This window comes from Monodon monoceros, unplaced genomic scaffold (genome assembly GCF_005190385.1).
Source record: "Monodon monoceros isolate NGI ecotype Baffin Bay Population unplaced genomic scaffold, NGI_Narwhal_1 Super_Scaffold_7, whole genome shotgun sequence".
NCBI classification, from domain to species: domain Eukaryota; kingdom Metazoa; phylum Chordata; class Mammalia; order Artiodactyla; family Monodontidae; genus Monodon; species Monodon monoceros.
The window spans coordinates 55,298,455-55,322,627 of NW_021703784.1; the positions used below are offsets into that span (position 1 = coordinate 55,298,455).

The 24,173-nt window shown below is 54.7% G+C and overlaps 1 protein-coding gene across 3 annotated transcripts in view; it reads left to right on the forward strand.

Annotated features, from left to right (window-relative positions):
* The first annotated feature begins 1,205 nt into the window (after positions 1-1,205).
* The window catches only part of ARRB1 (arrestin beta 1), an 81,688-nt gene continuing 58,720 nt past the window's right edge, over positions 1,206-24,173 (forward strand). The window contains exon 1 of one of the 3 annotated variants that reach the window (XM_029209506.1): positions 1,206-1,560. In XM_029209506.1, coding sequence (XP_029065339.1) covers positions 1,541-1,560 — 20 coding nt within the window. In that variant the 5' untranslated portion in view covers positions 1,206-1,540. Of the gene's footprint in view, positions 1,561-3,350; positions 5,325-24,173 lie in introns of those variants that run through there. The other 2 variants (XM_029209510.1, XM_029209508.1) reach the window with 2 other exon arrangements.

Consider the following 24,173-nt stretch of genomic DNA (forward strand, 5'->3'; position numbering starts at 1 on the left):
AGGAAGGTTCTGGGCCCTAATCCAACTCTCCTAATTCCTAACATTGCCCAGACCCTGGACCACCCTGCCTGCCCATCAACACTTCCTCTTCTCAACCATCCATCGATCTGGACATAATTATAGTAATTATACTGGGATATCCTTTCCCAATTATGTAAAACCAGCATAGGTAACTGCTTCTGAGCATAATTACAGGAGATGTTTACAGACTCACAATCACATCAGAGTAAATGAGAGCTTCCTCTCCTCCCATTAATACACCAATATTAGGGCCCTATCAGGGCCAATTAGTCAAATCCCAGCAGTGAGGGGGTGGGAAAGACCTCACACTCTCCCACCACCTGCAAAGCAGGAAGGGATCTCAGGGTCCCAGCCAGGATTTTACAGGACACCCAGAAGCCTGCAGAAGTATGGGCTAACGTGCACTGGACACCTACCGTGTGTCAGGCACTCAGGGTAGGCCAGCAAACACCTAGGAACAATTCTGCATGCTGGTGTTAATATCCCACTTTACATGTTTGTAGACTGGTTCTGAGAGGGGGGTTGTCCAGCGTCACCCACAACAGACCATGAAGCTAGGAGGGGGCTTTTCCATTACGCAACTCAACTGGCCAGACTCCCAGGCCACAGCGCCGCCAGCTCTATGCCCCCTTCCTTACCTCCTCTTTTCAATGCTTCCTCTTCCGTGGCAGTCACCAAAGCTACCCTTGCTCGCCTCCGGTCCCCCTCCCACCCTCATCAGTTCCCCAGCGTTGACACTGCTTTCTCTGGCCCCCTCCGCCCCTTCTTCCTGTCCCTGTGGGGTTGTAGGGTGTTATCTCTCCAGAAGGGCGGGGAGGTGGGGTGGGGATAGGGTGGGGCATAGGGCGAAAGCCACCGCAGGCACCCGAAGTTTCCCACCGACCCCCACCAGGGGCTCCGCCCGGAGCTCGGCCCTGGGGTCGCACACCTTCGGCGTCCACGCTCCCGCACACGCAAAGGCCGCCCCCCGGCGTGCGCAGGGGAGCGCGCCTGCACACACGCACACAGCACAAAGACGTGCACCCCGCTCCATCCAGGCAAACGCACCCCCAATCGGTAGAGCACGCAGCGGTGCACACGCACCCTCGCTTGCACACACGCGCACGTATACCCACCCCAGCGTGCGCCCTCACGTACACACAAACGCACGCACACACACACACACACACAAGCCGGACAGCATCCTTGTGGGCCCCTAATGCCGATCTCAGGGCCCTGACGCGTCCGGGCCCTGCCCAGTGCTGGCTCGGCGGCGCGCACACACGCGCACACGGGCCCCCGCGCGCCCTCCCAGCTCGGCTGCTCGGCTCCCCAGATCCCCAGCTCCCCGCCCCGGCCGCGGCGGTCGCTGTGAGGCGGGCGCTGTGCGGCGCGGCGGGACCGGGCGGGGGCGGCGGCCGGGAGCGCGGAGGAGGCGGAGCAGGAGCCGGGAACCGGCTGGCCCGCGCCCCTCCTGCCGGCCGGGAATTTTCCAGCCTGGGCGCTGACGCCGCGGACCTCCCTGCGGCCGCCGAGGACCATGGGCGACAAAGGGACGCGGTGAGTGCGGGCGGCGGCCGGTCCGGGACGCGTGGGGCGACCCGGGCGAGGGCGCGGGCAGGGGTTCTAGTCCGTGTCCCGGCTGTGCGTGCGCAGCCACCCCGGCACCGCCGGCGCCTGCTCCGCGGCGGCTCTCGGCTCTCCTCCACCGGAGGTCTCCCGTGTGGTCGCCAGCAGGGCCAGGGGCGCGCGGACGGAGCGACGAGGACTTGGCCGCGGAGACACACTCACATGCACTCACTCGCTGACACCCAGCACTGGCCAGCCGGCGCAGGGATGCAGGGGGCAGGTTGACACACAAAGGCACACGCTTATGTGGACACACGGGCACACTCATGCATGGGCGTGCTCATGCTGGCATACACACTGACATTCACTGCCACATGTCAGCACATCCAGTGACACACTGTCACACACTCACTGGTACACACTCATCAACACGTTCTTGCTGACAGTCATGTTGGCATACACAGGTCACACTTCAACACATACCAATGCTAACACACCTTCATGCTGGCGCACACATGTTGGCCGACCCTGATGCATACGCTATCACTTGCACTGACCTTAACAAACACTCTCACTGAGACACACACGTTCTTACCCTTACCAACAGGAACACTTATGTTGGCATGTCTCTCACCAACACAGTGTTCAACAGGCTACGCCAACGCTGACCTCCACAGACACACATCAGACTAACGCCCACACAGACACCCCAGGTCACATGCCAACAGCCCCTGGCCGCTGATACACTCCAGGTCCCTGCAGGTGGAGAAGTGGAAACACACGCGCCACACAGGGTGGGAGGCCCCCTGGAGCCTGGGAAAATGCCTCCCATCCACATTTCCTTTCCCTCTGACCTCCCCAAGGCCTTCGGTGGTGGCTGGGATCTGCTTGAGCTGGGGGTGGGGAGGGCCCTCCTGTCTCTTAGGAGCCTGCCCTGCTCAGAAAGGGAGAGGGATGCCTCTGAAGTGGGAAACTGGGACAGAAAGGGGAGGGGGCTGGGGCCCAAGGCAAGCCCCGGTCAGGCACTCAGCTTTGTCACCCTAGTTCTACTCCTTCCCTCAGCCAACTCCCCTTAAGTTCTGATACAAGCTTCTCCCTTAGCTGCTCTCACCCCTCTGCAACCCCCTTATTCATTCTTTTCTTTCTTTACCCCCTTCTGTCCTTGTGCCCCACTTCTCCCTCCTCTCTTCCCTCTCTGCACCCTCCCTTACTCTCTCCTTGCTTCCAGTAATTATTTCTTGAGTGCCTGGGGTGTACAAGGTATAATGTGGGGATCAAAGATGTCCAAAACCTGTCCCTTCCCCAAAGGAGCTAATAGACTAGAGAGAAACGGCCCCCATGGTCATCATGTTTCGGGACCTCTGACAAAACAATGTACCACCCACTGCCATCTGATACTGTCTCTCAACAACCTGAGAAAAGTAATTTTTTTAAAACACATTAAAAAAATGTATTTATTTATTTTTGGCTGTGTTGGGCTGTGTTGCTGTGCACGGGCTTTCTTTAGTTGAGGCTAGTGGGGGCTACTCTTTGTTGCGGTGCGTGGGCTTCTCATGGCGGTGGCTTCTTTTGTTGCAGAACACGGGCTCTAGGCGTGCAGGCTTCAGTAGTTGTGGCACATGGGCTCAGTAGTTGTGGCTCGTGGGCTCTAGAGCGCAGGCTCAGTAGTTGTGGCGTGTGGGCTTAGTTGCTCCGCGGCATGTGGGATCTTCCCGGACCAGGGCTCGAACCCGTGTCCCCTGCATTGGCAGTGGATTCTTAGCCACTGCGCCACCAGGGAAGCCCCAACCTGAGAATAGTCTTTCAGAGATTATTTCCATTTTCCAGAAGAAGAAACTGAGACTCAGAGATAACTTGTGCTCCTAAGTTTTAGAAACTGCTTCCCAGCCATCCTCCTGACGGCTCTGCAAGGAGGTTAGCTCTCCTCTTCCTGTTTTCCAGAGGAGGAACCAGAGCTTAGAGAGGCTACCTGACTTGCTTAAGGTCAAGAGGGGTCAGAGACAGGATAGAGGCTGGAGTCCACTTGGTCCACTGCTCTGTGGCTCACCCTTGGGAACTGTCAGGCCCCTCGTGGGCCCTGGTTTGAGGCCCAGGAGGGATGGCCTGCTCTGTGTGTGGAGGCCCAGCTGGTGGTGGAGGCTGCAGAGATCGTGAGGCATCTGCGTTCACCTCGACGGCTAGTCCCCATTGCTGAACTGGTGACTCACGTCTCTGTCCTCAGCAGGAGCATGTGTGACCCTCTCCTCCACCACATCCATGTCCAGCATTGCCAAGATCCTCCTGACCTCTGAGGTCAGACTTTTCTCCCTGCAGGGAGTCAGGAGCCCTTCTTCCTCTCTCATTCCTCACGTGCTACTTCACCATCAGGGTGACTCAGCCCCTCCTGGGCCTTGGTTAGCCTCGCTGTGACTTGGGGGAAAGTGTCATTGTTCTCCTGCTGGCATGGGTTGTCAGCAGGATGGGGACACCATGAACAGCCAGGCACCTGTTGGAGACCCAATCTTTGGGGCCAAGCATTTTCCACCACTCCCCCTTCTCTGCCTCTAACTCACTGGGGGAGCTTGAGGACCTTGGACAATGGTCCTCACCTCTCTGGACCCTATCGTGTTCCTGTCTGTAAACTGTAGCTATCAATACCTAACATTTTCAGGGCTCTCCCTGTGTTTTCTGAATATACTGGGCAGGGGAGGAGGTGCTGCCAGAAGCCTGGTGCCCAGGCCTGGCTATGGTCCATGTGACGGTGGCCCTGCTCTCTCTTCCGGTCTCCCCTGTAGTCCCAGGAGGGCTCCGTCTCCCTTCCAGACAGGTTTCCTGAGTAATTTGGAAGAGAAAGACAAAATCAATAATGGGCTGTACCTTGCCTTGTTCTGTAAACCATGGGATTCCACTTTATCTCTGTCTTAGAAGAAGAGGCTTGCAAGTATCCAATACTCCAAGGATCAGCAGTCGTTGCATCCATCCTGCACCTGGATTTTCAACCCGCACGTGAAAGTGACAATGAGAATTTTTCAGAAACTGTCACTGCCCTCTAGGGAGTCCCAGGGTCAAGGGGGAAAGAGGGCATGAGACGAATACCTGGATAGGACTAATTACAGGTTGTGTGATGACTGCTCTAACAAGTGCTCTAGGAGCAATCACACAGCCATTCAACAAATGTTGACCAAGTGCCGGGGCTGGCGGTTCCGAGGTGAATGGCTCTACTCTGTTTCCAAAAGACTGAGAGCAGAGCAGCTGATCATAATGCAGGGTGACATGTGCTGTGGGAGGCTGAAGGAGGGGCCCCCCCACCCCCAGTCTTGGCAGGGGGCATGGTGAGGGAAGCTTTCATGGGAAGGAGGTGGCATTGGAGCAAGGGGGTGGGACTGGGGACGTCATTCCTGGCTGGGGGTACAGAATGTGACAAGGCTTGGAGGCATGAAGCAGCCTGCGGGTTGGGCTGGGGTGATGGGTGAGAGTGAACACGGACTAGTTATCAACAGGCTGGGATGTCAAGCTAAGGAGAGGAGATTTTCTCCCGAAGTCCCTGGTGACTCAGAGAGGACTGTGGGGAGGGGAGGGATGGGAGCAGATCTTTGTTTTGGAGGGATGCCTTTGGCAGTGGCAAGGAGGGGCAGGCCTGTATGAAGGGAGACCGGTGAGGAGACTGAAGAGGAGCCTGAGAGAAGGCGAGATCCGATCTAAGGCTTTGGCAAGGATGGAACTGAGAAAGATGAACAAGGAGCTGGAGTCCATTAGCCTTACTGCCTGGATGCCTGGTATGTGTCAGCTTTACATGCATGATCCCATTTGGTTCTCCCTGTGATCCTATTAGTGTAAGGACTGTTGTTCCCACTTTACAGACCAGGAAACAGACTAGGAGAGATTAAGTAATTTGTCCACTACCATTCAGCCAACGAGCTTCTGAACCCAGGCCCGTCTGTCCTGCTGCTCCGTGCTTTCACCCAGAGGGACGGGGTTGTCTGGCTCATAGGTGGCCTCCCCCATCTCCCTGGTGGCCTCATTCTCAAGTTGTGCGTCCCTTCTGGTTCTTGCTGTTCCCACTAATTCAACTGGCAATATACAGGATCAAAGTTGAACAACAGGAGGGACTTCCTGAGAGGTGATGGGATGGAGTGGCATTTCGTTTCCTACAGATGTTTATGAACTCTTCTTTTTTGGCAGAGAAGGAGGGTGGGTGTGATGGGGACACGTAATCACCAGCTCTCTGTGAACCTTGGCTGTTGTCTCTGTTGGTGGTTAAGCTCTGTGTGATCCATCTTGGCTGGAACATGGGGGAAGTCCTGTGGCTTTGGCCAGAGGTGCTTATGGGGCTGCTGGGAGTGGAAGCATTGAGCTTGACCCATCTTCTCTGATCCTTGACTCCGGGCTGAGCTCTGGGCTTCACACGTCTCCCCAGCTCTCTTCCTTCCGAGTTTGGGCCTCCTTGCCCAGGGTTGAAACCTCCCACTGGCATGGGTTCAGGGGTCCTGAGTCATGGGTGTGCCATACCTCGGGGCTGTGGCAATGGAAGAACAATAGCCTGGGAGTCAGCACGCCCCGAGTGGCCTCCTGGCCTCTGCCAGGCCATCCTCCACAGCGACCATGCTGACCATCTGTTGAGGCCTGCAGGGGGTGGCAGCTTGACAGGGAGTCAGGCTGGAAGTTGAGGAAGATGTAGGGAGGCTTCTGCATAGATGGGTCCGGATCTTGGGGCAGGGATGGACGTGGGAGGCAGGGATTTGAAAGTCTTCGGGTTAGAGGTGGTGTTTGACTTGGGGATTATGGGTGACATGGTACAGGAAGAGGGAGAAGATAGAGCGTATGAAGAGAGGATGGCTGGGGGCATTTGAGGCTTTGGAGAGCACATGCCTGGGGGTGGAGAGAGGAGGGAAGGACCAACAGAGGATGAGCTTGGGAAAGACCCCTGGGATTTAGGCAGAAGGCAGTGGCTGGTGACTTGGTGGGAGGGGTTTTGATGGAGCCATGAGGGCAAAGCTGGGCTACAGCAGGCAGAGGAGAGAAGAGAAGGACCTTGCTTTTCTCTGTGCCTGGAGCTGGGGGGGAGCCTCTCGGAAGAAGGGTATGAGGCCCTGGGCTGGGGGTGGTGGGGTTTCCGGGTGTGGGGACCTGGGGGGTGAGGCTCAGCTGGGGACTGGGGAGAACATTGCAGAGGCGTCAGCTGGTCACAGGGGGGCATGTCTGTGCTGGCTCCTGAAAGCGGGGCTGCTGACTCAGGCAGGGGGTCTTGAGAAAGGCTTCCTGGAGAAGGTGACCCCCTGAGCTGGGTCCTGGGGCACAAGGAAGGCTTAGGTGTTCTAGACAGAAGGAAGAGCCTAGGCCAATGTGTAGGTGCGGGAGTGTGAGGGGTGAGGCTGCTGAGGGAGGTGGCAGCCCTGGCGAGCAGGCTTTGGGTGCTGGGGTGGGTGGGTTTCGAGGTACTTTCTACCCAGGTATTCACACCTCAGGTGTCTTTGTTCCCCAGGTGGTGAGCTCCTTGTGATTTGGGGCTCTTTCTGTTTCCTGGTCCATTATCCAGCTCTGGGTCTGGTTCACAGGAGATGCCTGACAGGGATTTGTTGATGAGACTGAACTCCTTCCTCCCTTCTTGCCTCTGCTGTCAGCCCAGGGGCTCCCTGAGTGCTGAAATTAGCTCTTTCCCATTAGGGAATCCTAAGGATGGAAGCCATGCCTCCCACATTAGACCGGCTGTTGGGGGGTCTCTTCCATCAGACTGGGAAGTCGCGAGGGAGAAGATTACCACCCCTGTCAGAACGGGCTTCCTGCAATTGAAGCCTGTTTCTCCCCCATCAGATAGGCTTCTGCAGGTGGGAGCCATGTCTCCTACATCAGGCGGGGGGCTCCTGGGGGTGGGGCATGTCTCCAGGATAAGCCCTGGAATTAGAACAGGACACCCTTATGGTTCCTGGGCACCCTTCTTCCCTCCTGTGTGCAGGATGGGTCCTGCCCAAGGGGTGGCTTGAGTCCTAGTAGGGGGATATAGATCGGAGGGGGTGCGACAGGGCAGGGTGGCTGCTTTTGAGAGGGGAACAAAGGACACTGTTGTCCCAGCCCCCTCCCTCCCTCCCTCCCTCCCGAGGGGCCCTGGCAGGGTCATCTCTCTGGAGACACACCTCCTCCTTCCTGGTCCTGGCCCCATCTATAGTCCCACTTGAGAGGAACTGCTTGTTCCTTCCCAAGAGACCTGGTGACGGATGAGGCCCCCAGGAGGCCAGACCCCAGGGACCGGACCAGACAGGTCCCTGGAGTTCTGTGTGATTGAAGCCACCGCAGCCACTGAGCTGCTTTCCCTCTGCCTGGGGCTGGGCCTGGCCTGGCTGAGACCATAGCCAGTGGGTCCTTCTGTAACTGGAGAGGGATCTGGAGCAGGTAGGGTGTGGTGGTCCATGTCAGGCCAGCGGGAGGCAGGACTCTTCACTCAAGGTCGGAGGGGTTCAGTGGCCGTGCAGGGTGCAGCCTCTCTCCAGGGTGTACTCAGAGGCCCAGAAGCTGAATGAGTATGGACCTGCACAAGGCAGGGGCTCCCTCGCATCCTGGCCCTGGGCCTCTGGCCCCACAACTGGGCCTCCTGGTCCTTTTGCAGCCTTACCCCCTTCCCCGAGCCTGTGCAGTCAGTGGGCATGGATACATTTTGGCAGAGGACCAGGAAGGGGGTGGGGAGTGGACTGCTGGGATGTGCCATCCCAGGAGGGTCCCAGAGATACGCTCTAATGCTTGCTCAGTGCTGGAGGGAAGAAGTGGGGGATTGGGCAGCTCAGGCCTCTGCCACTTACCAGCCTGGCAACCTCTGCCGATTATTTAACCCATTCTCTGCTACAGCTCCCTCATCTGTAAAATGGGATAGCAATAGTGCCTGCATGATACGTTGTTTTGAGGGTTAAGTGAGTTAAAATAGGTACAGCTCGGGGACAAGTCCCTGGAACAAGTGCCGTGTTATATGCGGTTAGTTCACAACACCCTTCCTGTCCTTCAAGGCCTGGATCACACATGGCCTCCTTCTCTGGGAAGCCCTCACTGATTTCCAAGTGCCTTGTGACTTTTTTTTTTTTTTTTTTTTTGCCATATATTCATTCTCTCTCTCTTCTCTTTCTGTTGGCACTCATCCCTCCGTCTCTTCGTGGGTCCTGGTTATTTGCACACTTGTGATGTCCTCTGTGTGAGGCCAAGGGCACCTGTCCTGGATCTGTTGTCCCTTTGCACCTGTGCAGACCTGGCATGAGACTGAGCTCCATAAATATTTGTTCAGTGAAGGAGGCTAATGTAGGTGTTTCACTGGGAAAAAATATACTTGCAGATGGGCAGCGTGGTGGGTGAGGACAATGGGACACCATTGCTGATTCTGAAACGTCTAAAAGTGACCTGAGCCACAGGCATTAGATTATTCTCTGTGATCCAAAGGGCGGAGGTCACAGGATGACTCGCTTTACCTTTGCTAGGAGAATGTGTTTTCAGACAACCAGAGCTACCTGGCGAGGGGCTTGGTGGCTCATTCCAGCCTCTGTGCCTTTGTTTTTCCTGCTCCCACCATCCAGAATGCCATCCTGTCTTCTCTCTGCTTGTCCAAATTCTACGTCCTAAATACGTGCCCAGCCATGGTGCCATCACTTCCTGGCCCCCAGAGGGTGGGCTCCATTCATCACGCCCATCCTCAGACATTTACTGAGCCTTTCCTGGGTCTGGGCGGTGACATGGGAAAGTAGGGAGTTCCCCTTTGGGGTGGACATCTGGATCTGGCTATAGTATATCCAGTGTGGCTTGACCTGACCTGAGGAGGGGACCGTGGCTTCCAATGATCCACCGGTGATCAGGGAGCTCTTTATGCAGCTGGAGAGCCCTCCCTTGGCCTGCTGGCAGAGCATAGAACTCCCCAGTGGCTTCCCACTGGGCAAGTACTCAGAACCCACCTAATTACTGGGGACAGAGTTCTGGGCACTGGATCCAGCAGGCTGCAGTCCAGTAATAATCAGCTAATTCAACCACCCAAGAATTGCTCCTTGGCCTAGAGGAGTGGAGGGAAGGGGGTGGTGAGGCTCAGAAGAGTCGTGGGAAGGAGAGGGCTGCTCTATGCAGGGAGAGTTCAGACACTGGGCCTGCTGAGCAGAGCTGGGAAAGGAAAGCAGGAAATGGGGAGGGGGGTGGGCAGGGCAGGGAGAGAGACAGCTGGACGAGAGAGGGTGTTATCTGGGGACAGCACTCAAGTGAGATGAATCAGGGCGGGGATCTGGTCTGGGAGGCAGGGACCCCATTGGTTCACTGTCCCTGTGACATCACGGATGAACTGTTTTTCCTCTGTGGACCTCAGTTTCTCCACATGTCAAGCAGCATGGGGGAAAGGGATTGGCCTGGGAGGTCTCTGGGACCCTTTGCTTTGGTTCGGCAGCTAGCAGGGGAGGGGGCGTGAACAGCAGGCTGTGTTTCTGCCTGATAGCTTGGCGTCTAGCAGCCCTGTCTTCTGGAAGCGGCAGACGGTGCTCGGGTCTGATCCAGCCTGAGATTGAGTTGCCGTAGGTTAATCAGAAGGGAAGACTGTAGGTGGCAGCAGGCACGCCCTCGGCCTCTGGTGTGCCCTTAGCCCTGCCCTGTCCTCGTGACTGTCCTGTGGTTCCCAAACCAAGTGTCCTCAGCGAGTGACCGCTTAAGGCTCTGCAGTGTCTTTTCCACCAGTCTAGAAATTTCCCAAGTAGCATCCCCAGGTGTGTGGGGATGGGGTTCCCCGAAGGTAAAGCCACAAGGTTTGGAGTTTGGATTTCAGAATCACACAGACTCGGCTTTGCTGTCCAGCAATATTGTGCAGTAGCTCCATGCCCTTGGCTGAGGGTCTTAAACTCTCTGGGCGTCAGTTTTTGCATTTATGAACTAAGGATAATAATATCCCCTATTGCGTGTGGCTGCTATGGGCAGAGAGTGTAGGGATTTGATAACAGTCATTGTTACTCTTCGGGACTGGCAGTGGACCTCAGCTTTTCTCTCCGCCCTCTCTCTCCTGCATCCCCTCCCTCCTCCCGTCCTGCGCAGGACTGTGTGCCCCGCTGGGTGTGTTGGGGTGGGAGCTGTGCTGGGCTGGAGGAGGTCAGATGGTGGCTGGAAAGGGAAGTGAGATTGCCCGGGGAGGGGTGGGGCAGTTGGGGCTGGAGCAGCCATGGCCCCCTCCGTTTGGGCCCCGCACTTATGGTGGGTTCTCTAGGAGGAAGTGGGGAGAGCGTGGGGGGCAGGAAGCTGGGGACAAGGGTGGGCTTTATGGAGCGTCCCAGGCCTCTCTCCTTTAGCCCCCGCCCCCAGGTGCCGGGTGCGGAGCCCAGAGCCTGGTTTTCTGCCAGGGAAGCCAGCAGGCCGCTGTTTCACACACTCAGACAACAAACAGCCCTTCCTGGTTCTCAACCCCTGCTGGGAGGTGCCTGTTTGAAGCTGGGGCACTTGGAAGGCAGCGCCTGCCTTCCGCGGAGGTTGGCCGAGGTCTGGAGGAGAGGCCGCAAAGGAGGGGACAAAAGCCGCCTCCCCCTCCCCCAGCCTCTCCCCGCAGTGCTGGGCTGCGGCACGCCAGGGCCTCTGACTCCAAGGAAGCTGATGACATAATGCAGCTGGACTCCCTGCTGGCTTCTTCCATTCCTCCCCAGGGCGGCCTCGAAGGAGGTGCCGCTGTGCTTTGGTTTCCGGGCCCAAGAGGTCATTGTGACCATCCCCCTGCCTAGGGCGCTGGTATGCGCTGCCCACACCATCTCAGGAGGAGAGCTGCATGCCCTGCGCTGCCCTCGTGCAGGCACTGGGGTTGCCTCTGCGCACTGCCTCCCTTCCCACGCTCCTGGGAGCAGGGCTCCAAAGGGGAGAAGCCTCATTAGAGGAAACAGGCTATGTCCTGAGATCATTTGCCTGCACAGTGCCCCAGAGGGAAGCTGGCCTGTCTGCAGCCAGAGGGACGGATAACCAGCATCTTCCAGTTTGGTCAACTCAGTTCCACAAACGTTTCTCGAGCACCTGCTGAGTGCCAGGCCCAGACCTCAAGGCACGTCGCCAAAGCCGGCTGGCTGACCCCCGTGGCGTTCTCTCTCCTGGTGGGAAGCTGACTTAAGGAGCAGCTCTGCCCCCCATCTCCCACCTAAGGCAATAGCCTTTCTCACAGGCCGGGGCCTGGCTGTCCTGTGTTCTGGGGTGGCAGGGACATCACGACAAGGAAGCATGGGGGTTCCTCTGGGCTAGGCTTTTTCAGGGTTGGCTTATACCCTTTCTATTCAGCCACCCTGCCCTCCCAAGGAGGTTTCCGTGAACAAACCCGTGAGTGTCTGCCCCATCGCAGGCCCTGGGCCAGGCACTTGAGGTATGAAGAGGAAACAGGCAAGTCTCAGCCCTCCTGCTGCTTGTATCTTCTGGGGGAGAGGAAACAGATCATCCCAACATGCTATAAGAAGGCGGGTAGTGGGAATTCATTTATACGGAGCACAGAGCAAGCCCAGTAGATGTGTCACAGGTACACCCCCAGAAGCGGGGGGCAGGGGCGTCATTGCAGCAAGCTTTGGAAGGTGAGTTTGACATGAACCAGAGGTTCTCAGCAGGGACTGATCTCCTTCATCAGATACTTGAGAACCCACTATGTGCCAGGCACAGAGTCTGCTTCATCTGCTGTGAGTAAGGTGTGTCCTAGGACTGTTGGAGGACATAAAATCTAGGGTGAAAAGTGAAGGTTCTGCCACGTGGCATCACAGTGAGTGTTTGGGCCTGAACAGAAGAAATGGGGCAGCAGGTGTAAGAGGAGACACCGGGCTCAGCAGCCACTCCGTGGAAACCAGGGGCTGCCTGGCTCTCCCCTGGTGGAGGGCAGCAGGAGCAAAGGCTTCCCTCCAGCTGGGAAGACCTTGCAGAGGTCTGATGACTGTTCCCAGAAAAGTGATGGACATGAAAGAGCTGGGAAACCATATCTTACGAGAAACAGCTCTAGGCTTGGGGCCGTGGGGCGGGGGTGGGATGAGGGCACACGTCTGCAGCTCCAAGGGCTGGGAACACAGAGGCCAGGCAGTGGCGTGGTAGAAAGAGGGAGCTCATCTGGGGTTCTCACCTCCCCTCTATCAGTATTTTGTGTCTCTGGGCTGAGTTTTTCAGCCTCTGGGCATAAAGTTTCCATCCTTTCTGTGTTGTATCTGTGCTAATGAAAGCACTCAGCACATTAGCAGGTTGATTTTATTATAGATTTTATTATAGACTCTATAGCTCCAGGGCAGTGGAAGAAACCTGGAAGCATTTTTAAACTCAGTAAGGAGAACTTTCTTTTCTCGCAACAGATTTTTTTTTTTTTTTTTTTGTGGTACGCGGGTACTCTCAACCACTGCGCCACCAGGGAAGCCCTCGCAACAGATTTTAATATCCTAAAAAGGACAAAGATGATCACACGGCATAATGGAGTGGTTAATATGCACATATTCTTTTCTCATATTATTTAGAGCGATCACTTCAGCAGCAGCGACTCCCTATACATACTTGAAACAATCCAGCCATCTCTGATGTTCGCAACTTTGCAGAGTCAACTTTGCCAAAAAACTAAAAAGAAAGAAAGAAAGAAAAATTTTTTAGTAGAACTTTCAAACAAAAAACCACGACCCAGTCTTAGGCTGAGCCCTGACCCTGATCAGCTTCCGTCGGATTGTAGAGCTGGGATGGGGGTGGGAGAGGTCCCAAACTCCAGGGAGAAAAGAAACCCTCACCTAACCCTGGGGGGGGGGGCATTTAACCTGATGGTGATGGTTACATGTCCCCATCACCAAAGTGCTTTTCTTCTCCCTATTCCACAGCCACCAGCTCAGTCCATGCCCCACTTCTGGCCTGGACTTACTGCAGTAGTCTTCTGGCTGCTCAGTCTAAACCCCCCAAATCCTCCTCTTACTCTGAAATTCTCATCTGACCCTGTCCTTCTGCAGCTTAAAAACTGATCAGGGGCTTCCCTGGTGGCGCAGTGGTTGAGAGTCCGCCTGCCGATGCAGGGGACGCAGGTTCGTGCCCCAGTCCGGGAAGATCCCACATGCCGCGGAGCGGCTGGGCCCGTGAGCCATGGCCGCTGAGCCTGCGCGTCCGGAGCCTGTGCTCCGCAACGGGAGAGGCCACAACAGTGAGAGGCCCGGGTACCGCAAACAAACAAACAAACAAACAAACAAAATACTGATCAGTTTCCCCTGTTTCCTATGAGACAGTTCACATTCTTCTGATGGCACTGGAGGCCCTTCCCTCCCACGCTCCTTTCCCAGTTCTCCCCACCACGCAGCCAACATTCTGGCTCCACTGACTTTTTTGGATGTTCCTCCACAGTCTTTGTACTTTCCACACGTCTGTGTCTGTTCAAGCCGGTCTCTTTGTCTGGAATGCCTTCCTCCTCTGCCTGGTGAAATCTCCCTTGTATTTTAAGGTTGAACCTAAGCTCAGTGCGGTTCAACTGAACGCCATGCAGCTGAACTGCATTAGGCACGTACTATGTGCTTGGGCGTGACGCCTTCCCTTGACTCTGTGTTCCCTGCCCCAGCAGAGTCGATGCCCTCCTCCATGCTCCCTTGGCGCCTCCCAGCCTTCCACGATGGCAAGTTGTATCGGAATTGGCTGCTGTCATGTCAGTTTCCTGTGCTAGAGGGCAGGTGTGTGTCTGGTGCCTCTTGGATCCCCAGTTCCTGATAGGGGCTGGCCGAGCTGGGCGAGGTCCATGTTTGCAGAAGTGCACTGAAGCAGGAGTACAAGCAGCGCACACACACACACACACACACAGCTGTTGTGCTCAAATAAGCGGGGGCCAGAATTGGGTGTTGTGTTGGGGAGTAAGTCAGGGAAGGTTCTCTGGAGGAAGTGAGGCCTGAGCTGCTGACCCAAAGGAGAAGCACTTTTTCCTTCTTCTCACTTGCTTCCTGGCCCTGGCTGAAAGAAAACAGCTGAAACTGACTGTGAAAAGGGAAATGTATACATTTTGAACTGGGGGTTGAGATCTTCTAGCCTGGAGATGATTAAATAAGGGTATACCTCCTCCCTCCCTTCCTTCCACACACATTTTCTGGACATCTAGGACATGCCAAACACTGGGGCTACAAAAACTGATTAAATAAAACAGGTCTTAGCATATTCTTCGGTCTTAATATTCATGCTGGAACCTGCCCTTTCCTTTGTTTGTCTTATTGGAGTCTAAGTCTTGGCATGTCACTTACAGCTCTGTGACTCAGGACGGGTCATATATACCATGGAGGTGATAGTTTGCCCCTCATAAGGTTGTGCTCGATAATGTGTGTGAGGTGCTGAGCAGGTGCCTTTGACAGTCGGTCCCTCATGGAGTGAGAGCTCCTCTCAGACTGCAAGCGTCCTGAGGGGGGCGGCGGGGACCGTGTCCAATGTGTCCTCAGTGCCCAGTGCAGGGCCAGGCACACAGTACACTAGGGTGGTCAAGCATCCCAGTTTTCCTGGTCTGTCTCAGTCCCACATTTTGGGAGAACCCTCCGTCCTGGGTGAATGGGGACGGTTAGTTGGTCACCCTATACCATGTTCTCCATAAGGGTTTATAGAGTGGATATACGGATGAATGAATCATGAGGGACAGACAGCAGTGGGACTTGGATGATCAAGAGCAGCGCTGGGTGGCTGGCTTGTGGGGTGAGAAGTGATCTTGTGAAGGGTCTGGAAGACCCAGCAGGTAGAAGGCGGGAGGCAGGCATGGGGCCCTCTGCTCCTCGGCAGGGAAGACACGAGGCCCTGAGTCTTTAAGACTGTTGCTTTCAAGCAGATTTCAGGCTTCCAAGGCCCATGTGCTCTTCCTCGGACTCATCCAGAGAGAAGGCAGTCATTGAGGTCCACTTTCGCTGCGAGGGCCTGTAATGAGCCCCCAGTTGCTCCTCTGCCTCGGAAGTTGGAGGCCTCTGGCCCCTCCATCTGCTATGTTCCGGCAAGCCTGCCCACTGACTTCTGAGCTGTCCGCTCCAGACGTGGTGGAGGCCTGGGCCGCGAGGTGGGAGAGCAGGGCTGCAGCCCCATTCTTCAGCCCAGGCCCAGAGACTGAGTTGGAGCCTCTGTTTCCCCACCTGTTTCGTGGGGATACGGCCCCTCCTGCCAGGGCGTCTGTGAGATGGCACTTGTGGAAGTCTCCTTGGCATATCTAGCACTAGTATGTGCATAACTAGTGTCATTTGTTGTCTGCTTCTGTAAACGGGGACAATAAAACTTGCCCTGCATACCTCCAGGGGCTGTTGTATGGGCCCAGTGGGATGTGGGAACACATGCTCAGCCACGTCATAGCCTTCAAATATTTGGGGAGGGGGCCCTCAGAAGAGCTGCTCAGGCCGGCCCAGGGTTCCAGGCGCAGGTAGGGGTGGACCCTGCCCGCCAGGCGTGAAGGATCCTGTGGGGTGGGCTCCAGCACTACTGTCCGTGAGAGCACTCAGACCCTGTGAGCAGGCCCTGTGCTCAGGTGAGCTCTGCTGCTTCTGAAACCATGGCAAGAGAGAGACGTGGGAGGGTTTAGTAGCAGCAGGACACGTGACAAGAAGAAGGAATGTTCCAGAGCCTCGTCTGTCTGTTGGGCCGGAGGCAGGGCCTTTGTGAAGGCGGGTTGTGCTCAGATCGCCTCTGGGCCCTTCCTCCAGCCCAGAGGCGGATTCACCTGGAGGCTGGTGCCGCTTCAGCTTCAGGCCTTCACACTCCAGGGCCGTTTCCAAGGCCTAGCAGTGTGTCCACAGGTTCAGGGGGTTTGTGAAACACGCAAAAGGAAGAAGATATTTTTGTACTCTTTTTTCTTTTTTTTTTTTTAAAAGAGGGCTACCAAACTACATGAGTTTCAGGCCCATCCAAGCCTGGATCTGCCCCTGCTCTAACTAGGAGTCCTTTGTGCCAGGAGGTTGGTGCCACATCGCTGCATGTCCTCAGGGAGTTCTCATCCCATCGTGGACCTGGTCATCAGTTAGAACCCTCCCTGCTGAGGCAGGACCTGAAAGGCAGCTAGGGGAGCGAGTTCTGGGCCAGGCCAAGCCCACAGTTCCTGCTTGCTGTGTCAGTAAGAGACTGGAAAGGCGTCTCTGCCCTCAATCTTACTCATCCGTGAAAGGGACACAAAGCCTACCTTAAAGGCTGTGAAAAGGTTTAAAAAAGGTACCAGTGCCTGGTGCTGCAGGTACCCAGTACCTGATGAAACTGCCTGGGAGAGCCCAAGGCTTGTCACGGGAGCTCAGTAAACGGCGGTGGAAGCTGGATGGACGTGGCGCAGGGAGCCCGCCCCTTCTTTTTTTTTTAAATTAATTAATTAATTTTTGGCTATGTCGGGTCTTTGTTGCTGCGCGTGGGCTCTCTCTAGTTGCGGCGAGCAGGGGCTACTCTTCGTTGCGGCGCGTGGGCTTTTTATTGCGGTGGCTTGTTGCGGAGCACGGGCTCTAGGCGCGTGGGCTTCAGTAGTTGTGGCTCACAGGCTCAGTAGTTGTGGCGCACAGACTTAACTGCTCCGCGGCATGTGGGATCTTCCCAGACCAGGGCTCGATCCCGTGTCCCCTGCATTGGCAGGCAGATCCTTAACCACTGCGCCACCAGGGAAGTCCGGGGCGCACCCCTTCTGTTGGGATGGAGCCAGTTCTGCTGACTCTGCTTCACCTGCAGTGTGCTGTGCCTGGTGCTAGGCGCTAGGGATGTGGGCTGCTGGGTGGGGTGGTGGCGGTCGGATGAGCTAAGAGGGTGAAAATGTTTATCAGCTGTCAAGCACAGCTCCCCGGGAAGGGGCCTTTGTCAACGGAGTAGCCCTTTGGTGGGGAGGGGCAGGGTGGAAGTCTGGACTGTCCTTTCCTGCTCGTGGAGGGGAGGTGGTGGTGGTGGTGCGGAGCCTGGCCGGCTTTGTGTCTGAGAAGAGCTGCCTGTGCGGGCTGGGCTGACCTCTCCTGCTCAGAAAGGAAGTCAGGCCGGCAGGGGGCGCTGCTTCCTCCTGCACCTTCGGGCAAGGGTGGCTTAGTGGTGGTTGCCTCCTGTGCCTCCCAACTTCAAACCACAGTGCCCCCTTCAGGGAGGGGAGGGAGGAGGAGACTAGGGCGGGGGCTATGAGGAAAGAACGTGGCTTTGGTGTCATGCCAGGTTTCAGATCCCACCTCTATTGCTTATTAATGTCTATGACTTTGAGGCAGTCATACCTAATCTATCTTTTGGTTTTTTCTGTTTGTTTTTTTTGGCGTTGGCAGTGAAAGCGTGGAGTCCTAACCACTGGACCTCCAGGGAATTCCTTTTATATTTATATATTTTTATATATATATATATATATATATATATATATATATACACACATATACATTATATATATGTGTGTATATATAGTCTCTCTGAACCTCAGTTTTCTCATCTTCAAAATGGGGTTTTATCCAGGGAATTCCCTGGAGGTCCAGTGGTTGGGACTCTGTACTTTCACTACTGGGGGCCGGGTTCGATCCCTGATTGGCGAACTAAGATCCCGCAAGTGGCGTGGTGCGGCCAAAAAAGAAAATGGGGGTGATAATATCTTCCCCAACACCCCAGTGTTGTGGTAAGGCTTAAATGAGATAATGTAGGGCTTAGCATAGTTCCTGGCACACAGTAGGTGCTCAATAAATGCTGATTGTCTCTCTCTCCTGCCCCATGACCCTCATCAACCTGTCTTCCACTCCATCCTTTACCCATTTGTGAGTGCCCTCAGTGGGACTGCAAGCTCCCTGGCGGCAGGGGTTGTGTATTGTTTGTCCATCATTATACTCCAGCCCTGGCACAGTACTTTCAATACGCCTTGAATTGGTTGGCGAGAAGTTGCACTGGTCCAAAGAAAAGAGCACGACGTTTTAGCCAGAAACTCACTGCGAACCTACTATGTGCTCCTGCCCAAGGCCTACTGTGTGGTCTCTGCCCTGCAGAGCTTGAGTAGCCACGTATAACTTGCTGGGACCCTCTGCACCAGCGGCTTTGTTTTCTTTTCTTCTGAGCACTTAGCACTCATGTAATCAAATCACTCTTTGCTCAGCCTTTAAGATCCATCTCTCCCCGCTGGAACGCGAGGGCCACAGGAGCTGTGTCCCCAGGTCCCAGTGCCTGGCACAGGGGACACGCATATATTTTTGTTGGCTGTCCCTTTTTTTCCCCTTCTCTGAGGTCAGGCCTGGTGTCCCTCCCAGCTCAGCCCCTTTCTAGCTGGGACAAATCACCCTGCCTCTGTCAGGTTCAGTTTCCTCATCTTTAAAGTGGGCATAATGTTGGTCCCAAATAATCAAGTGCTCAGCTGTGCCCGGAGCAAGGTAAGCAGCCCATCATGTCAGCTCCCGTTTTTTTAAATGGTCTTCAGGGGTCCCTCTGGTTCTGACCTTCAGTTACCTCACTGCCTCTGGCTGGGAGGAGACTGGGGAGAACATTCCATTCCTCGTAGACCCTCTCTGCTGGTCTCACAATGGATTTGGAGCTCTGTGCAAAGTGTTTATGTTTCCCGGCTGAGTTGATTACCCAACTGGGCCTTCTGCAATTAATTACAAGCAGAGCAAATAACTTGTCCCTGGGAGGCTGGGCTCAGGCATAAACATTTACATCCAGCCAGGGGCTGGCCCAGGGGCTAGGCTCTTTCCTCCAGACTTTGGAACAGAGAAGGATTAGAGGATTAAGGCTGGGAGGGGTGGGGGCCCAAAGAGAGAACTTTGCTTCAGCATCTTTTCCTGGACCCCTCCTTTGCCCCTGAGATGCTGGGCGTATCCTTTCTCTTTTACTCCTCCTTGGTACTCTGCCAGTAGAGTCCCTGTTTGCATATGAGGAAATTGAGGCTCATCTAAATTAAGGAATTTGCCCAAGGACACACAACTTGCAGGAGTGGCAGGATCTTAGGGTTCACATGGCAGCTGTGTAGAACAATAGACTAGAAAAGAGAGGACAGACATTAGGAAATCACTGAGGGAGTGTTTGTTTGATCGTTCATTCATTCATCACGTATGTGTCAGGCCCCTGTTGTGTGAAGGGATAGTGAGGAGACAGTGATGACTGTTAGTGGCTGGGCTGAGACTGTTTGTCTCCACACTGAATGCTGGAAACTCCCTCAGGATGGTCCCGTTTACAGGCTAACGTTGGCTGAAAGAGGTTTCCTGGAGGGCTAGGAAGGGGGCAGCTTTCTCTGGGTCTCTAGTGGTCATAACCATCTCATCTTACACAAAGAGATGCTCCAATGGAAAAGTAGTCTTCAACAGGAAGGGACCTCTACAGTCAACCTACTCATCCCAACCTGGAATCTGGAATTCTAGGTCCTTGGGCCCCTGCCTTTGCGCTGAGAAAGGCTCAGAGAAGGTTTGGCTCCAGGCTATGCAGCAGGAGGGCATAGGGGGGCCCCTGGCAAAGTGCTTCTTCTAATGCATTTATGTCTGAGAGGGGGATGACTGGCAGGGGGAACCCTCACTGCTGTCCTGATGCCCCGCCCCTGCCGCACTGCGGGGCTGTGAGTTTTCTGAAGGCCCTTCCAGCCCAGCAGTCCCTGCTCCCCTCCACAGTCCCACTGTGCAGATCTCTGGAGCCTTCTGCTGGGGGCCATCTTCCGTCTTTGCAGAGAGAAAAGCTGAGACCAGGGAGGAAAGGGTACGTGGGACATGGTGTGCCTGGATCCTGGAACGCCTGGGTGAGGCAGGAGCTCAGGCTGGAGGCTTCAGGCCTTCTGGTTTCAGGCCCCAGGAGACTGGGGCTCAGCCTGAGCTGTCCACTCCGTGTTGCCAGCTCCCAGCCCAGAGCCTGGAGTGTGATAACTGATGCCCGGGAGAAGTGTGACCTGGGGGGTGGAGTGACTGGCTGATGGGACACATAGGAAGGACACTCTCGTCTGGGAGGCAGGGGGCTTTAGTCCAAGTCACTGTCTCTACCATGAATGGTGATGCCTTCTGGGAACCGAGACAGAACAATAGTTCTCACCCACAGGGTCATGGTGAGGATCAAAAGGCAGCAAGTGACTCTTCACAATGGACAAAAAGTGGAAACAAATGGCCCAAATGCCCATCAGTGGATGCATGGGTAAACAAATTGTGGCCTGTCTATACCATGGAGTATTATTCATCCTGACGCATGCTATGACATGGATGAACCTTAGGCACATTGTGTTAAGTGAAAGAAGCCAGACACACAGGTCATGTATTGTATGATTCCATTTATATGAAATGTCCGGAATAGATATGTCCATAGACCCAGAAAGCTGACACTGGTGGTTGCTGGGGGCTGGAAGGGAGGGGAGGGTGGGAGAAGAAACTGCTTAGGAGGGATGGATTTTATTATTTTTTTTAATTTAAATTTTATTTATTTATTTATTTGGTTGCATTGGGTCTTCTTGCTACACGTGGGCTTTCCCTAGTTGCATCCAGCGGGGGCTACTCTTCGTTGTGGTGCGCAGGCTTCTCATTGCAGTTGTTTCTCTTGTTGAGGAGCTCAGGCTTTAGGCACGCAGGCTTCAGTAGTTGTGGCACGTGGGCTCAGTAGTTGTGGCTCATGGGCCCTAGAGTGCAGGCTCAGTAGTTGTGGCGCACAGGCTTAGTTGCTCCGCGGCATGTGGGATCTTCCCAGACCAGGGCTCGAACCTGTGTCCTCTGCATTGGCAGGCGGATCTTTAACCACTGCGCCGCCAGAGAAGTCCCGAGGGATGGATTTTACTGTGGAGTGATGGAACTGTTTTGGATCTAGAAAGACGTGGTGGTTTTGCGCAACACTGTGAATGTAATAAATGCTAATTGTTCACTTTAAACTGGTAAATTTTATGTTATGTGAATTTCACCTCAATAAATTATTTTTTTAATTGCTAATAAAAGAAGGCAGCATCATGAGGAGGAGGTACTGGAAATGAGATACAGGTGTTGGGGTGAGGCTACTGGAGAAAGAACGAACGGAGCGAGCAGCTCTGACAGGGTAAAGGTGTCCAGTGGGTGGCACTTTGGGAGCCTGGTTAAGACCAGGGGTTCTAGAACAATAATGCCTAGGGGGCAAAGCTGTGTGGCCTTGGGTAGATTATTCAACCCCTCTTTGTTTCAGTTTCCCCATCTGTAAAATGGGAACAGTAAAGGTTTTTATGATGGGAACCTAAATCTTTTGTGATGGAAATCTTAAAAGTTTTCTTGAGGATTAAGCGAGTTAATATTTGTAAAGGGCTTAGAATAGTGCTTGGCACAAAGTAAGTACTGCGTAAGTGTTAGCTACTGTTATTATCGCTCATTCACATTTTTATTTATTTGTTCATTTACTGAGCACCTCCGCTGAGCCAGGCCGCCGGCTGCATTCTGGGGACACAGCTGTGAGCATGAGTCAGGGCCAGCTCTCAGGAGCTCCCTCACATCCTGGTACCCCCCTCCCCTTGCTGCCCCTGCAGCTTCAGCTGTTAATGAAAATTGTTCATCACCTCCTGCTTCTCCAGAGCTGCCTGAGCAGGCACCGTCTCCCCTGGGATCAGACAGGCCTCCTTTTGAAAACTCCCTGGGTTTGTGGGCTGGTGCCTTGGGCTTGGAGGGAGGGCGTGCCTGGGTCTCAGTTCCCCTACCTGTCAAGGGAGAGGGCAGGCTGGCTGTGCCCTGGGGTCCTTCTCAGGCTTTTCTGGCCTCCAGACCTCTGAGCCACATAGCTCACTAGCCTATGTTTGGGATGGACCTGAGGAGTCACATCTGCTGAGATTTAATTTATAAAGAGTAGGCAGTTGGGCTTCCCTGGTGGCGCAGTGGTTAAGAATCCGCCTGCCAATGCAGGGCACACGGGTTCGATCCCTGGCCCGGGAGGATCCCACATGCCGCAGAGCACCTAAGTCCGTGCGCCACAACTACTGAGCCTACGCTCTAGATCCCACGAGCCACAGCTACTGAGCCTGCGCTCTAGAGCCCGCGAGCCACAACTACTGAAGCCCACGTGCCTAGAGCCCGTGCTCTGCAGCAAGAGAAGCCACCACAATGAGAAGCCTGTGCACGGCAAAGAAGAGTAGCCCCCGCTCGCCACAACTAGAGAAAGCCCATGTGCAGCAACGAAGACCCAACACAGCGGGGGGAAAAAAAGAAAGTAGGCAGTCTTTTGGGGGCTGGCATTTGGGACAGTAGGGGTTGGGGGGATCCTGCCTGAGCTCCAGGCTTCAAGGACTGGGCTTCTTCCCTCTTTCGAGCATGGCCGGCCCCTGTCAGTCTCCCCGCCGACCAATAATCATTCAGGCTGAGTCTGACTGCAGTTCTCCTAGACTGAAACAATCGGATTCTAGCTGCTGCCCCTGCCCACTCTGTAACCCCCTCCACGTGAGCACCTCTTCCACTGCCATCCTCAATCTGTCACCTCTGCACGGTCATATGCCCCACCCTCTCACTGTGACAACCAGCACACACACACTGTGACAACTATCACTGTGACAGCTATCACCTGGCCACTTTCACTCCCATTCACACCCTAGCGAAGTCTTGCTGAGCTCTTGTATACTCCTCCCACCCTCCAACACCTGCATTCCCCATGTCACACTCCAGCCACCTGCCCATCTCCCTGCCCTGCTCCCCCGACCCCCCGACCCCCACCCCCATCCCAGCTCAGTCTCCACCTGCTGGCTTCCCTCCCAGATGCTTGTCACAGAGGTTGTCCCAGGGCGAAAGGGCAGAAAAGTCCTTCCAGGAAGAAGCTTGCTCTCTCTCGTCTCCTTTTAAAAACAAACCTACGTCTTGAGTAGCTTGAGTCAGGCCTTCCAGAACTCCTCCCCAGTGGTGGTGGAGGAGGGACCAAAGGGGCAGCTGAACAGGGAGGGCCTGAGGAGGCAGGGAGGGGCAGAGTCAGGCCAGGCCAGGCCCTCTGGGTTCTCAGAAAACCCTGGTATATTCACATCCCCCTTCTTTCTCGCATACACAGGCATCTCGCTCTCACAGACACGGAGGTTTCTTTGCCAGATATTCATTTATTCAGCCCTTCATTCATTCATCGGTCTTGGCTCTGTGCCAGGCCTTGTGCTGAACCCTGGGGACACAGAGTGGGGCGGGACCTGGTCCCTGCACGAGGACCGATGAGGGAGGTTGCCATGTATTCACAGGGACACAGTACATCTGATATGCGCCATTCATTCATTCCCTCGTTCAGCACATGCTGGCTGAGCACCTGCCTTGTCCCAGACACCATTCTAGCATCGGGGCACCAGCTGTGGCCAAAGCAGGTGACAAACCTTACCCTCGCCAGGCTGAATTCTAGTGCTGTCATCCTGGAGACGGGCGTGACCAAAGTTCTGAGGGGACATTTGAAAGAACTGACATTTATCGTTTAATAATTATTTAAAAAACACAAAACCCTTCACATTTGGACAGGAGAAGATAGCAATCAACCATAATCTTATCACTTAGAAAGAAAATTAAAAAAAATTTTTTTTGGTCTTTGCGCTCCTTGCTATTTTGTGTGTATGTGGATGTGTGTGCCTGCATGTGCCTGTGTATTCAAACACAATTGTGCTTAAACTGTTCGTGATGTTTGGTTAACTGCTTTTTTCCCATGTCATTAACTTATCCTGGTATCCGTGTTTGTTAATGACACGTAAGGGTTCCTCGTGTGACTGCTCGGCAGTTTATTGAACCATCCCCTTATTTGGCATTTACATTATTTCCAGTTTTTTGCTATTGTAAATAATGCTGGAATGATTAGCTTTGAAGCCATCTGATCAC